Source organism: Camarhynchus parvulus, chromosome 3 (assembly GCF_901933205.1).
Source record: "Camarhynchus parvulus chromosome 3, STF_HiC, whole genome shotgun sequence".
In the NCBI taxonomy this organism is placed as follows: Eukaryota; Metazoa; Chordata; class Aves; order Passeriformes; family Thraupidae; genus Camarhynchus; species Camarhynchus parvulus.
The window spans coordinates 45,520,703-45,537,638 of record NC_044573.1 but is presented as its reverse complement, the minus strand read 5'-3'; the positions used below and the strand labels follow the sequence as shown (position 1 = coordinate 45,537,638).

At 36.7% G+C, this 16,936-nt stretch overlaps 1 protein-coding gene across 3 annotated transcripts in view; it reads right to left on the bottom strand.

Moving 5' to 3' along the window:
- Window positions 1–16,936, bottom strand: part of FMN2 (formin 2) — a 154,494-nt gene that overhangs the window by 70,291 nt on the left and 67,267 nt on the right. For all 3 annotated transcript variants that reach the window (XM_030946252.1, XM_030946254.1, XM_030946253.1), the window contains one exon: window positions 448–509. In XM_030946252.1, the coding sequence (XP_030802112.1) occupies window positions 448–509 (62 nt within the window). The remainder of the gene's footprint in view (window positions 1–447; window positions 510–16,936) is intronic.

Genomic DNA, 16,936 nt, shown 5'->3' with positions numbered 1-16,936 from the left:
AATCCCTGAAGCAACAATTATTAAATGCTCCAGTTCCATGAAGAGAATTATTTCTGTTGTCAAAACTATTTTTTAGTTGAGCAGGATTTTTATATTAGTGAAATTACAAAGTGAATTCAAAGGTGTGGAGCATAAGGTTTGGTTCCATTGATCAAAGACTGCCACACCCAAGAAGAAAAAAAGGAGCAAAATTAATGTCTGTTTAGTAATTTAGAAGTTGATCATGTTACTTATGTAGAAATATATGCACTTCATAAAGTGAAGTGCGAATAAATGTGAATAAATGCAATTAAAATACTTGGTATTTTCATTGTTTTTGGGGAAAATAATCACTTCAAAATAGGACTTCTTCTACAAGCTTTCTGAATATTATTGATGCCAAGTAAAAATACCTTCACATGGACACACAGTATTCCTACATTTTATGGACTTCCTCTGATTACTCACATTCTCATACAGGGCTTGCAGCGTCTCTAGGTCAACCACAGAGTTATCCAAGTTCACAACAGCTATGAAAAAGAGAAAAGAAAAAAGAGTTAGTTGTTCAGGATGATAATCCAGCTGTGAAAGAAAGCTGGTCACAATACTCAGCGACAGTTTTTTATGACCTACTGGTCATACAGGTTAAGGTTTTAACTTTACTAATGCCTTGAATAGTGCAGTATAGTATAGCTAGAAACCTGGCAGAGCCAGGTGTCAAGTGTTAAAGAATTCGTCTCCCTCCCCCCAAACACACAAACATGATCCCACAAGTATGGCCATAGTCAGAGATCAGAGATAAGCTTTACATCAGACTTTCATGGTCCAGCTGAAAGCATTATAAAAATTTGTAAATCTGCACCACAGCCACACACACACACTCACACAACAAAGCTCATTCCTGTCACTGGTTGACTTCAGTCTTAAACTCATTAATCCATAAGTCAGCCAGTTAACTTCAAAACACCTGACAAGGGTCAAGTCTTCTATGCACTAAGCCGACACATTTAGTATGGATACAAAATATGCCTTTCCTGTTCCCAACCAATTCTGGTGCCACACACATACTGTATTTTTTTCAGCATCAAAAAAACCCAGTGGAACAGCCCAAATACAGTGACTTCTATCTACCTAACCTGGATTAAAAAAAAAAATCATTAAGAGGTACACACATTTAGAAATGGAACCCTGACTCCCCACTTGTTTTAGAAACATGTCACAAGGCACAGGAAATATTTGTGCTAACTACTTAAAAATGGTTCTCACCTAATACAAAGATTTATTTTTCAAATGGTGCTTTTCAGTATTCCTCTTATATAGTTGTGCAAGCACAGTGACCATTCATTTAAAAGCTATATAAATCCAGTTTTCCTCATCTAGATCTTGAAATTTAAAATATTGCATTAGAATATATGTGATGGCAATGAATAATTTTTATCATACTACACCCCTCTTTTCCTACTTTGAACTTCATTAATTTGTACTTAATTTGTACCCTTTTTCTGTAATGGGCTTTTTGTGTGTTTGTGTGTATGTGCACTTGCACAATAAACTGAATAATTCCTTAGGTGAGATTAATCTAGAAATTGCAACATTGATCAGAGCTAGAGACCCAGCACCAAGTTAATTTTTGTCCCATAAATCCATGTCCTTAACAGTCACAGAGAAATTCTGTATACACCTAAAGACTACAGAATATAATTCAAGCTCATGTGTTTCTGATTGCCGTCTAGAGATAGCACTTTGAGTCTGGGACTTATCATGTTTCCCCTTTCCAGGCCTGAGACAGTTGCAGTTTAAGAAAATTATAAACAAAAAAGTGTTGACCTTGATTAAACTAAGCAGGTCACACTGTACCTCTAAGCAGAGCACAAAGCTAACTTTTAGGACTAAACCAAAAAATAATTTTAAAATTCTTTATTTTTTCAAGAAGAATGTGGTTTTCTTCTATTTTTCCCTTACCAGAAAGCAATGTAGCAGCCTATGTAACAGTTAACAGTTCAGGAAGCAACATGTTTTTTTGTTTTCTTTTGGGGTAGGGGGCACATGCAAAAATCTGCTACTAATTATTTGGGGTATTTTTAAACTTCCCTCCCTCATCCAAGTGTAATCATTGTTGCAACAGAGACTTAAAGATGCCCTCTACACAGGGCACAGTATTATACATTGTATTTAATAACCCCTGTTGCTCAATAACGCTATCTGTATGCTTAAAAATGTGCCAAATTTGCCTTGTAGAACTGGACACTAAAATTAGCATGCAAATAGAAACTGGGTCAAGATAGGTTTGAGAGCTCTACTTTAAGAAAACACTAACATAAAAGCCTATATACAGACAGCTATATTAAACCCAGGATATATTATGAAACTCAGTTTATACTATCCAACATTTCAGCACTTTTATGCTTATGCAACATTTTCATATACGGACACACTTGCAACCCTTAAACTATTTATTTGGAGTTGTGGCTGTCTTCTCCCTACTCCACTCCCCTTTCCTTCCAGAGACTGTCTACACCTGAGCTAAGAAATTCAGCCTAAGTTCCTGCCCTGACTTTTGCTCAATGTTAAGATCACCCACGGATTACTCGGGGAGCAATAGAACACTTCTGTTTGAATGCTTGCAGGAGATAAGAGAACGCCTGGCAAACACAATGGTGCCAGGTCTGTGTACTTTCAACAAAACAGGTATGCAGAAGAGTGTACATACTTCAGGGAGCTGCTTAAAGCAAATCAGTCTGAGACAAGGACATGGAGAAGTTAGATCCTAGGATATATCCTTCAAGTCTCTGCCTCCAAAGACAAATATATTTCTACATGCTTCATCTAAACCTGTATATCATATCTATCACTCCAACATCTCACTAGGATGTACACTTTAGGTGTGCTCCTCATACTCTGAGGAGTGAGGATATGAGCTGCTGTTCTTAGGCAAACCTACATCATTGCCATACAGAACATAATAGTTGGCAAAATAAATCAGAACAATTGCATATTTAATTCCATTATCTAGGCAATTTGAACTGAAAGAAAACAATGATGTCTCCTTATGTAGCCAAGCTTACTAGTTAAACATGCCCCCTACAATCAGCATGACTACACAAACATCTAACCAAAGGATTCCATATGTGGTGGCAATAGAATGATGAAACACAGACAAAGATTAATTTCCTCATATGAAAATATTTTTAGCCAGGCTGCAGTTCCAGTATACTTTGATGCAAACAACGGGAGAAGGGTTTGTATTAGTCTTGCAGACGGTGGATATTTTCACCCATGTCATTGGTTTAGAAAGCGATTTTTTCTTGTTTCAAAGCTGACATTGAAATTTCCTGGCCTTGACTACTATGAAAGTGAAGAATATCTATTGGCTTTTGCTCTAACAGAAAGAACTTCAATCACATCAGACCCAGAAATTTAGTTCTTACTGTCAAGATCTCACAGTTTTGTTATTTTCTTGCATTCCTATTGCCAGTGCTGCCAATTAAACCAGCTCCACTTTAAAGCCCTAAAACTGTAAAATTATTTGATTCATATATATAATTACGTATATATACAAATAGATAGATATAATTAAATCAAATTTGAACCAAGTATGTCCAGATGCCCACAGGAAAAAAATTATTGGAACTACAAGCCAACAATTTATTTTTCTATTTAAGCAAGCCAGGGTCAACAGATGACTACAAAAAATTTACCCAGTAAAATGAGGGGTTGGGGATCAATCACAAATTATTAGTTAGTACTATAAAGAACAGAGGAGAAGAAGAAGAAGAAGAAGAAATTTCAAAGGATTTATAACCAAATTAAAGGGTTTGGGGAATTCTTGCTGCTCCTCAGCTTTCCTGACATTGTCACTGTTTTGGTTACAATCTACATGGAAATATAAACTGGTATATTTGTGACAGAAATTATATCTTATTATCTAATGGCAGAATATAAAAATTTTAGCAGAATGGAACAGTTTTCTTTCCATTCTGTATTTCTATAATATAAATTGAATTTAAAAAATATATATACAATCTCACATTAGAAAAGCCAAATTAGATATTAGATTGAAACTGGAAAGACAAAAGAAAAATCCAAGCAGAGAGACTGATTTACTATTTTTATTAGTATCAAGTGATTTACAAGTGTAGAAGTTATGTCCCCTGACAGAAGGATATGTTGCTTGTAAAAAAGTAAGATTAGGACACATGATAATTTTCAGAGGTATATTTGAACTGAAAACTGATGGATCTCCTTCCATGTACACAGAAGACAACTTAGAACAGAAACATAATTTTAAAAAACAAGAAAAACCAAAAGAACCCACCCAAAAATAAACCACCAACAAAGCAAAATACAAAAAATAAACAAAAAAATAAATTATCACCACCCTCAAGTCTTCAGGGCAAGACAGTAACCAAGCCAACAAGAAGATCAAAATTCTTGCCAGCAAATGTAATTCTGAAGACGAAATGTATGAGAGAACACCATCAGCAGGAAGCTGCAGGATGCCCAGCGTATTGTCAGGAAGACTATAAAAGGAAGTTGCTGTACTTTTTCCTTTGTTAGACAGATCACTGCTGTTGATATTCATATATCTAGGAGCACTGAACTACCAGCTGCCACTAAACCAAAGCCAATAGGCAAGACAGACACAGCTAACCTACATTTCCCTGTGGCTATGAATCTAAATCCACCAATAGTACCACTTACATAAGCTGTTAGAGAAAAGACAGCTTCCTACAGCTACCCAGTCCTTGGAAACCTTATTTTGTTTCAAAGTCCAAAGCTTTGGAATTTCCTTTTAAAATGAAAACGCCAAAATTCAAAGTTTCCCACTGAGTAGAATTTCAGAAAGAAAAAAAAAGTGTTATAAACCAGACCATTCAGATCCAACTTTTTTGTCATAAAACTCTCATTAGCACAATCACATATGGATGACTTCCAGAAAACTGGTATTCAGTTGAATTCTTAGTCTTACCCTTCCCTCTTCTCAGGGCAGGTTTCAAATCACACTCCATTTCTCTGGCCTTTCCAAGTATGCTTCCTAAGCTTTTCTGTCTCTGGACACCATCTAAAATTAAGTGTCTCCTTCTTGAAACCTCCTGGAAGCACCGCTGTGTCCCAAAAAACCTGACTAAGCATTTTCCAAATCCTACTTGACTGATAACAGATTACAGTTTAAGTCCTCATAAAGAAGCAGTAGCTGAATTAAAACCACGTCTGAACCTGTACTGCCCTACTCAGATCCATCCTTCAGGGATACAAACAAGCAAACCACCCATCCAAGTCCTTCCTGCTAATTTCCACCTCAGTTGACTTCTCCGTGACACTCCAAAAACCAAGCAGTATTGCTTCAAGAGGCCACTCCTTTTTTCCTCCTGCATATCTTTGCCTCCTCACTCTCACATCTGCTCTCTTTCTCCAGAAGAACACCAGGAGGTTTCTGCAAGACTTCAGAACTTCTCTGACAAATGGCAGAAACAGATGGTCAGTACAGTAAAATACAAAGGCAGATCTATTCTTCTTCACTGAGTGAAGGACCTCCTGTTTCTGCAGCAACTAACCACAGTCCTCTTACCACACAGTTCTGTGTGTGGCACTCATCTGGGGTTGCTCAGCTGTTATGCCCTTCATGAGACTCTAACATGCAAGATTATAGGATACCGAGAAGTTCCAACTTCCATGGTACTTGTACTGGGCTTTGATCCCCAGATATTTCTACTCCACTGAAATCATCCAAACCCCAGGAATATTACTGTAAGTTGAAGAGTGAAAAAAAAACTGAAAAGGCATCAACCAGTCTTATAACAAAAATTTTACTCTGTTGTTATTAAGAACCTACATCAATATATAAAAATATAGAAACAGTAAGTTTTATATAATTAGAGTCTCAAAACTGCTACATAATTTTTTTAGGCACAATCCTACCATTAAAATTAATTCAACCAGATTTCACAGGACTTATAATTATTTTAAATTATCTAAAAAGGGTACTTGCAAGAAAAAAAAAAGGAACATAAGTATGTGAGTACGTCCAATGTGTCACTCTGAATGATATTCCTTGAATTATTATTTTTGAGTTAATTAAAAACAATAGCTTCCTCAAGAAAAATGTACAGACAGTAAATTGAAAGTGGTCAAAATCCAACACCATTAGAAAATTAGCATACTGGCAAAACCTTAAAAATTTGAGAACTCTGATACAAGAAAAACAAGGCCGATAATACATAGCTTGATCAACTTATGATTTATCAACAAACAAGGAAAAAAATAGATACAGAATAGGTCTGTGAATACAGAGGGAAAGTCTTCTCTGACAGGTGTCTTGGGAGGAAGATGCAATATGACACATGCAAACCCAAGCAAACCAGGAAAAAAGTTTCAATGCAGACAATTTCATCAGGTTCACTGGCATGACTGAGAGCTGAAGTGCTTAATTCAGAAGTAGAAGAAAAAACACCTGCATCAGTGTTGTCATCAACAAAAGAGCCAAAAGAGCCTAAGGTGATCAAACTGCAGTGACTTCTTTTGCTCCTATAAAGATTATGTTTGGATGTAATATCAAGCTACTTGCAAAATAAACCCAGATTTACATCTGATAAATACTTAGTATTTATATTTTAAAATAAACTAATCTGCAAAACTTTAAGTCTCTTATTGGTTACATAGAAAACCCATGACTTCAAAACTTCACATCCCTTGGTTTGCCCCTCCTTCCCACCCCTACCTCCCAATACTACCCCCCTCCTCCCTTCCCCCCACCCCAGATTTTCCTTTTCCCCCATATCACTTTTGACATAATTTATCCAAAATTTACACAGTCATATTTTTATCTGTAATAGTTCCAACAACTTGACAACTACTGCTACTTTCTTGGGATTCTTCTTTATCTTAAGTAAAAGAAATGTGAATCTCCAATGCAGAAAGTTAAATCCCAAATGGGGCTCTTTGAAATAAATGTTGGGTTTACACAAAAGTGCTAAAATTTTATGTCCCTGTGCTAATGTAAGTTGTGGCAATCCCACAAGGGTCATGGCTGTATAATTTTCAAAGATCCTCAGAAAATAAGTGAAAGAAAAGAATTCTTAAATATGACTTGCATAACTTGAAAACCATCCCCCTAACCCCACTAAAAACTGGTAGGTGGTGTATGGCCGCACTGAGTTGCCATAAATTAATAACTTCATATTATTACTTACCTCCTTGCCCTCAGTACCTTTGTGATTTACTTGTCTATTAAGAAATACTCAAAGTTTTCATCTTGACAATGTTAAAGTGCACAAAGCACAAGGGAGACTGAGGCTTCAACACAGGTACACACCGCATGGATCAGAGGCAAGACACCACTTACAACTGCTTGCACACAGTTTTACTGTGGCAGTAATTCACCTTGATCTAAAGCTTGTGTAAGAAACCAGAACAGTAAACAAAATTTCCAAGCAGAAGCCATGGATTAAGTTGAGCTGTTGCTTCAGACTGTTTTTAAATTACTCAAGAGTTTTAAATACCTTCAAGAACATGCACCCGCATTTCTAGGAAGTAATAGAATAAGAATAATTAAGCATGAATATGTTTTGCAAAATGTGAAGCAACAAAAGTAGAAGACTGCATTGAAAGAAATGAATCTTTTGCATGATTTTTCTCTTATAATTCAACTTTTAGACAGCTGCCCTGTTCCCTAAATTGTATCCCAAATATAAAAACTGTATTGATAGAGGTTTTCTACATACATGTAAATATATATTCACACATACAAGAAAATATATCACCAGATTTTATATAGCTGTACACAGTTAATATAAACAGTTACATTACATACATTTCAAACAAGTGCCTACTTTGTTAAGGACAGCAGTTACTGATTATGTGAAGTCAAACTTCATACACCTATACAGTTTGTTTACAAAAAGTGTGCAAGTTCAGCTCATAGAGAACAAATATATTTTGTTTGACTCAGTATGTCGCCTTCTTGTCTAGGCAGGAAAAAAAAGTGGAGAGCAATGCTGTAATCCTTTCAGAATAAAATGTTTAAATACAAACATGATTGCCATTGTAGACTGTTTAATTTAGAGAGATTGTATTTCAGTTCTGGCTTTGAGAGGTTTGCTGATTTGACTATAGAGACTACTTCGAGGCTTATCTTAATTGTTTAGATAAGATTTGTTTGAATTTGGCAGGTGAAATAAACATGGGTGTGGGATATAGGAAGGTTGAGAAAAGACTGGCATTTTACCAGATTATGTGTATTTTAAACTACAGTGCACAGAGGAGCAAACAGTCTCAATGAACCTGCCAGGGGCTGCTCATCAGAGAGTGAGACTGAGCTGCAAGATTCAAGATTTTCATCAAACTGAAAAGGATTACTATGATAACTCCCAAAACACTACTAAAGGCTTAACATAGTATACAAATGCTAATTATATAATACACATTTAAATAAGTTAAAAAATATATAACTGTGCTTTATGATTATAGTAGGGAGTTGTTCACTAGGTTCCTGACCCTTAAATGTATTTTTAAAGTATTTCAAGAACAAGATTTCAATATAAAATTAATATTGGCATATAGGTATATTTTATATGTAAGAATTTCTGTTACAGAAAATATAATTATTGCTATAAAAACCCCAATGCCCCATGGCTTTTATTTCAGTATCAGTTTGTACTAAATTTTTTCACTTTCTGGTTAAGGTACAGCTTGCCACAGCCATTTCATTTAGAAATTCTCAAAAAAAAAAGACTGTCATACCTGTCAAGTATATATTTTTTGGGGGCAGACTACTAGAACATGATATCTGAGGAATATATTTTGGGGATGTTTATGTGTCAGTATGTATTTACAGTGCACATTATAAAAACAAACTGTACAAACACACAGCTGCAAAAGCACATATACAGGTCTGGCATTGTGTATCAATCTGTCTGAAGACAGACATGATTTGTAGCTTTAAATTCATTATTCAGGTGACATAAAATTTGGGTTTCCTGTGTGTTAAACTTGTCTTTTAGATCCATACAGGCCATAATGCCTTTCAATCTTAGTTTCAATGGATTTAAGACCAGGCTAATTTTACCAATGATTATGTAACTGGAAGCAATTAGTAAGACTTATTTGGAATACAAATGAGGCTTCAGGCTTCAAACTAATTGAGACTTTGAATTACATGTGAATTTTTTTCAGAATTCAAATTTGCTGGCTTTTGATTTAATCCCACCTAATCTATTTCTCTAAGAATAGCTCACAGTAAACAAAGTCATGTCTAACTCTGAGAAGTGCAGCCCATAAACAGAGACAAGCTTTTTATTTCTTGCTTTAGAGAGCTCATTATAAATTATAAATTGAAACAAAATGTGGGAGGAGAAGGAAGGAGAAAAAATGTATCTGGAAACATCCACTAGTGAACTGCTGTATTTGATAAAGTTATTAGGGCAAATACCTAAGACACATTTTTTTTCCAAATAATTGATTCTCTTCAGTAACCAGCTAACTTGAGATCTTAGCTTTTTTTCTCTCAATTTACTCATAGTTAGTGCATAGTTAATGGAGCTCCTGGTGTGTCTGTTTGGCAATTTAGAATACTTACATTAAATTATCTGTCAACACTAAATGAGCTAATAACTGCCCAGCTCATAGATCTGAGAATGTAATTGCTCTTGAAACATTACCACAAAGGAGAGAGTATCTTAGGCTTTCATAGGACTCCGCTCCCAGCTTACTGCAAATATCTTTATCAACATTGAAAAGATATTAAAAGTAGTGATTAATGAGCAGACCAAAACTCACCCAAAGGACGGCTTTAATTGCACTCTCTGTAATCACGATCAGACTAATCTAAGATTCTCAAGGAGTGGCTAGAAGTTAAAGCAAATTTTGAACTAGAGCTAGCACCAGTGTAGTATCAAAACGACCAACAAAGGAGACAGCAGAATAACCTCAGAACTTGTCTTTCTATTGAATTGCTTGATCTATTTAACTTACACAAAGAAGCTACATGATTACATACCTGCATGACAAGATACCTGAAAGTAGACGGCTCTGTAATTTCACAGACCAAAAGCATGAAAGAATGAAGAGTATCTGTAAATTAATCTGACAAATTCACTATGGAAAGCATATTTAAAGTGCTAAAAGTGAGAGAAATCAACCTTTTGAACAATGTTTCATGGGATATGACTTCTCTGTCACCTAAAGTATTTCTATGAAATCCTAGACTCACCAAAGCCAACTGCAAAACTTTCAGCAACTTCAAAGAAAGCAAAAGGTTGAAGGGTCAGATTTTCAGCTGGAACTCAAGATCATTTATACTGCTAAAATGTTCATATTTATGCAGACTAACAGCCTGAGGCAGAAATTAGCAGGCAATATTACATAACTTGCCTTATTTAGCAGCCAGACCAAATACTTAGAATGCTCTTTCTAAAACTCTAGACTTGAGCTGCATTTCTGCCCTTTGCTAGGTCTCTCTGAAATTCTCTACCATTCTTCTGTAACATCAGCAAGCGTAAATCATTTTACACAAACTACATGGAATGCTGTTACTGTTTGATGATTTACAACAGAAAGTACTGCAATTTCTTTTAGCCAAGAAGACACCTATTATCATTCAGAAACACGTTTTCATTTTTATGGTTTCAGGAAGCCAGTTGTGTTTGATATCACTATCCATACTAACAGAATTAGTTTGGAAGCACTGTGTGGAAACATACAGGGTTTCAACCATCATGCAAAGCAGGTCCTCCTTCGCCTGTAATTGCTGTACAACCACCTGTTTCAGTCACAAGCCAAAATGCAAATTTTCTTGGTCAAGAACTACGAAAACAAAACACTTGAGAGGTTTCCTCTCAAATCTAAATTTCTCCTTCCTTCTGTCAAATGGTGGTAGTATCTCACTGAAAAAAAATTACATACTCTCAATTTATTCTCCAAATAAAATTAAAATTTTATTTTTGGCACTGCAGAGAACATGTTAGTGTCGCCTAGTACTCTACATGTCTGCCCTGTCTGATGTCTGGATAAACACACCAGGGATTTCATTGTATTAAGCCACGTTAAGCCTTTCACCAAATATTCTGAAGTTAGAGAACTAAGGAGCTACAGATGCTAAGAAAGTGATGTAATGATCTTATGATCTTGTGACACCACGTTGTAAGTGTGGTGGGATTATGAAAATAATGCAAAAAGATTTTTGGCTAGGTACATGACAGATGACACAGCTTTACTAATTCAAATCACAATACTGTGATAGCTGAGTGCAGACGGATGCCTGTGTTTGGTTTAAGTTCCATCTTTTTTCACACTCCCAAGTATTTCTCAAAAGCTGGTATTAATTCAAGGAAATAAAGGCTGGGATAACAACAACAACCAAATGCCCACGTACGCAGAAAACCAAAATACATACATTAAAAGAAAAAAACCCCTTAAAGTTATTTGGAACCACACATGAATGTTTATTACAGTATAATGACTAGCTTTGGCCTACTGACTAAGATTAGGAGATGCAGTCGATATTGTTTCAGCTCAGTAACACTGAGCTATTTTTTGTGTCTAGGTAGCAAAAGCAATTGCGACTTCACTAACAACAGAAACACATTACACTGAAACAGAACTGCACACCCATTGCTTGGGGAGGTTTCACGTGAAACAGCAGAACAACAGAAATTAACCTGATCTTTCATTGCCGGTGGATAACAACAAAACAAGAAAAAGACGAGAAAGCAGTAAGTAGGAGAAATCCAGGTATCTCATAAAGTGACAGGTACAGGAACACGAACACACTGACTGCAGCATGGGGAGCAGTGGGCACTCAGACTAAGCAAAAAACCAGGATTTCCCCGGCACTCTTCCTTACCCTCCCCTATCATGGATGAGGCAGGGACACAGCAAACAAGCCACTCTACCATCTTCGAATCATGCTCTCTCTTGCTTGCACTCGGAACTACTATTTAGAGGAGCTATTCCCTGCGTGAGGAGCGTGCCGAGCGGCAGCGGAGCCGCAGGCTCCAGCGCCTTGCCCGGCCGGGCGCCTCCTGGGCGCTGCGGCGGCGGCTCCGCTCTGCCGGGCCGGGCCGGCTCTCCCGGGAAGGGCGGCCGAGCTCCCGGCGGCGGCAGGAGCAGCGCGGGCCGCTGTTGCCACCTGCTGCCGGAGCGGGGACCCGGCCCGGGCGGGCAGGCGGCGAAAGGCCCGCGGTGGGCGAGGGGCCGCGGCCGCCCCGCCCGGGGAGGAGCGCGGAGCGGGCCGGAGCGAGGGAGGCCAGGAGAGCGGCGGCTCAGGTAAGCCGAGCTCAGCGGGGAATGGGCAGGCTGTGTGAATGGTCTGCGAGTCATCTGACATCTGCAAAGGGAAGATTTGTATTTACCGGTGGGGGTAATGGCTGTTCCGAGTGGGACAGAACGACGGTAATCAGCGTGACACTAACAATGTAAGGCTGTACGTGGTGCCATAAAGGGTTACATAGCGGAAGACAGGCAGCGAATACTGAAGGGAGCGTGAGCCGGGTAAGATAAAGCAGTTGGGTGTAAAAGATGCACCGCGTTCCCTATGGAGGAAGTTCTCGCCTGAACAGAAAAAAACAGTCAGTGCCCTCTTACAGATCACTCAACAAGTAGCTTAATAATGACTCCTAAATGGTATTTTACCAGGTATGTATAAGCCAGCATGCCACATAGCAAACATACTAGTGGTAAGGTTTCATCTGTTAGCCATATTTCTTGAGTCATCATTCGGATCTAAATTTTACGGCATCAGAGTTATTACTCAAAGCAGCTAGGCAGATTTACCAAAAGAGGCGAAGTAACGCTTGATCGACTTCTGAATAAAGTACAAAGCAATTGGAGACACCAAACCAGCCTTTAACAAAACTTTTCCATAGGATAAGGGAATAAGATTTTTAGGAGTAACACAATAAATTTAGATTTTACAACCAGAAATTAGCTTAAAATGAGAAGATAGTTGAAAGGCTAAAGAAAGGTTGAAGGTCAAAAGAAAGCTTAAAGATACTTCATTAGAGCCACAGAGAAAAAAAGTCAACTGATACATTGAAATGCACCTTTTTCGCTCCCTTGTCTTTTCACAACCTCAATATTCTTACTCCTCAAAATCACATATATGATTAAGTATAAGAGCATGGGGGACACCTGTAAGTAAAAGATACTCTTCAAAAGTGGAAATCAGCCAAAGAAAACAAAAAGCAAAGTCTTGGAAGTTCAATGTAAATTGGACAAGAACAAAAAGGTCTAAACCCAACTTGCCAAATGCATAAAGCTAGTAATAAAACTGCTTTCAAACACATCACATGTATGAAGCCTGACAGGAAACAGCTGGGCATGCAGATAATCTGGCTGTAAAAAGAGCACAAAAGAAAGCGAATCAGAAAAGGTTAAACAAACTATTTGTATAAGGATTCGCAACCACAGAAAAGGTCAAAGAGGTTCTCAGACAAGTTCTGTACTTCTCAAATGATATGTTTTGGGCACTGTCTCAAATTGAACAAGCTTCAGAACATACAAATAAAAATTTTAAGAGGATTCCTCAGATGATACTGGAAACTACAAACCAGTCAGTATGATTTTTATGCCTGGAAAATGCCTATATGTTATGGAGAAGAGCAGGTTTTTTAAAGAAAATACAGCTAAACCAATGTAATGAGAAAGCTAGGTAACACAATTTGTAGTAGGCACTTACAAGCAACAAATTAAGTAGAAATGCTTTAATGCAGTGTCCATAAAGGCCCATGTAAGAATGATCAGGTTAATACTGAATTTGCAAAAGGCTTCTCACTATCCTTACGTAAGGTTTCAGAAAAAATTATGCTGTTGTGGTATAAGAGGAAGCATCTACTTGGATTAAAAGCACCTGCATAGACCAAACCCAAAACAATAAAAACCCCAAAACCTGCTCAAAAAACAAAAAAAAAAAACAACAACAACAAAAAAAGAAAATCAATTACCAAACTGAAAGATTAGGTTTCAAAGTAGAAATTTTTATCAAAGAAGCCTTACTAGAACTTTACTAGGACTTCTACAGGTTTCTGTGCTGTTTAATGAACATGAGGCGTCAATGTTCTCAGATAGTAACACCACTTAAAAGCTGACCACAAGCACATATAAAAGGATCTCTCAAATATTCAGTGTCAATGCATGCAAAGTAGATGGGAAAAAAAGAACCCAGACTGTAAAAGTCCTGTGGTGCATACTGAATTAGCAACTGCTGCCCCAAAAAGACACTCAGATTTTTTTCATAGCTCCCTGAAAACATAAGCTCAAAAATTAGCAGCAGTGAAGGGCAATACAGAAAAAACAGAGCCTGAAAGAAGATGATGTGACCTCTTGGCACAGGCATATGGTGCACAAAGATCTTGAAAGCAGCATGCAGAGCCAGCCAGTCACCTCCTTGGCAAAGGGAAGAAAGAATCATGGACTGTAGAGTGGTGACAAGGAAAAATCAAAAGAACACATAACACGTATGAAAGCTGTTCCAAATATACTTTTCTGTTTGAAGCAAACTACTGCAATAAGATGAGAGACCTATGAAAATTACATAATGAGCGGTCAGTGCCACTCACCTTAGTTTTTTATTTTATGATTATCTACAGAGGAGATCAGGTACAAAGCTAGATAGATCTCCCCTTGGCCAAATATAACATATAGTTTTAACTGATTTTTTTAAAAAAGACACAAAAATACAGTTATAGGTACACTGAATGTTAAAAAAAAGTTTTACCTACTTTTCTAGCAATGATACTAAATCCCCATTTTAACTACCTTGAATTTAAATTGTTAGTAGCTATATACATATTAATGACATTAATTTTTGAATGAAATTTTTTTGTATGTATAAATGTATCCAAATCTAACAAATGCATGAAAAATCACAAACAAACTCTTGTGGCAAACATCCTTCTCTTTTGAACCTTTTCATGTAATGAAAAAATATGTAACTGTATTATTGGAAGTTCTTAATTAATAGGGATTTCTTAATTTTAATAATGCTAGAACCTCTATGTAGTTCAGCAATGTATAAGAGTATAACCAGTGGAAAATACTTCTGCTATAAAAGCAACACAAGGCGCTCTTTTTCTCCCTCCTGCCACTCAATTTTTACATGGTACTAATGCTAACAGGACACATTTTGTTGCTTTTATGCTAAGAATTTTGTAATCATCCCTCTTTTGAGTGAGTACACAGTTCACAAATGAGAAATAACAGTACAGGGTTTTTTTGGTTTCTTTTGGGAGAAAAGAATGTTCCTGAAACTTTTCTCTAACTTTCGAAGTTAGATCAGACTTGCAAGAAAAAAACCCATGGTTTCAACTGAAACAACAGACAGACAATGCAGTTACATTTTCTTACAAAACTTCTCTATTAAATTACATTCATATGTTCTTAACAACAACAAAAATCTTTAATTATCCAAACTGTCCAATGTGGCAGTAATTAGTCTCTGCTGATTCAAAAATTGTGAAGAAAACTCAATATTATTTTCCTCATTTAAAACTCTAAACTTATGTTCTTTTAAATGCATTTTGTATTATAGAAAAAAATGGTATAATTCTATAAATTTGTTTTTAAGTGGAAATATCATATGACATGAAAGATTCAGTTCCTTTCTTGATGATACTAATATTTCTGTCCTTCATTACCTTGATGTATTGTACATATGTTGAAAGAATATTATAATTGAAGTTGTATTTTTCCCATAACAACTGTTGCTATTGCTTTATTGACCTCTGGTCACTGTAAACTAAGTTTCAGAAAATCTTAGAGGGTAGAAAGAGGACTTGAGACATGCTTTAAATACTCAGGGCTGGTTTTCAGGACCTTTATGCACAGCTCAGGGGTTCATGTCACGTCCATTGGAAAATCCACCTGTCCCCAAGGGCTTTTGTTGTCCTTCCCCCCCAGCTGTGTCTGACAGGAGGGGCTGGACAAGGGCTCCAAAATCACTGCTCAATACAGAACACCGGGGGCATAATAACAGCATCAAAGCAATAGAAACATCTGCAGCAATACATATGTGTGACACTCCCAATTTAACTCTAGCCTGTATTCTATAAAAGTCAGTTTGTGTATTCCTTTGTTTTCCTTCCCAATAATTTCCCAATAGGAGCTTGTAAAGTAATTATAAGTGAATAAAATGTGTAAGCATACAATCTAACAGCAGGCATAATGTCATGAATATGGTAGCATGAAGTCAAGAAGAAGCAGAGAAATAAGACTCAGAATTATGGTGTGAAGTTTTGAGGAAGTGCTAGTACACTAGACAAAAAACTGCTGAATCAAACCAATCTTTACTTGAGTGTGTCCCTGAAGAATCTAAATAGATGTTGGCAAGGCTATCAGAGGGGAAGATTAAATCATAATATTTTAAGGTGTTGGGCGTTTGCACACACAATATTTGATTAGGAAAAAAGAGAAACATTTAAAGAATTTAAATTCTCTACTAATAAACCTGAAGTGACAGTTAAAGTTTCAGACTTTGTAATTAACCTGCACTGATTGCAGGAACTTTATCATTAATTTAATAAAGAAATACAGACCTGCCACCTAACAGAAAACAGGTCTGGATATCTTCCTACAGCCAACATTCTCCCCCATAACTTAAATGGACAGAAATAACAAATTTGGGCAGCAGGTTACTTATACTAGTAAACTACTCAAACTAGTAAACAGTGGCCAACTTAATCCAATCGTGTATTGTTTTGTCCTCATAACTTGTTTAATCAGTAAGATATCTTTTAGGAAGGTACTGAAATATTTGTGAAGAATGGGCACTACAAGTTTCAAATGATTGTGCTTTTTCACACACATTGTTAGGATAAATAATTCTCAGATCACCTCTGGACTCTCTATGAAATAAACTAATCCTGAGTCTTATTTTCCAGATGTTCAGTCATTCTTTCCTGATTGCTTTCCATTTCGAGCATCTCTTGGACCTAGACTACGTGATAGTTCAATACATTAATAATCC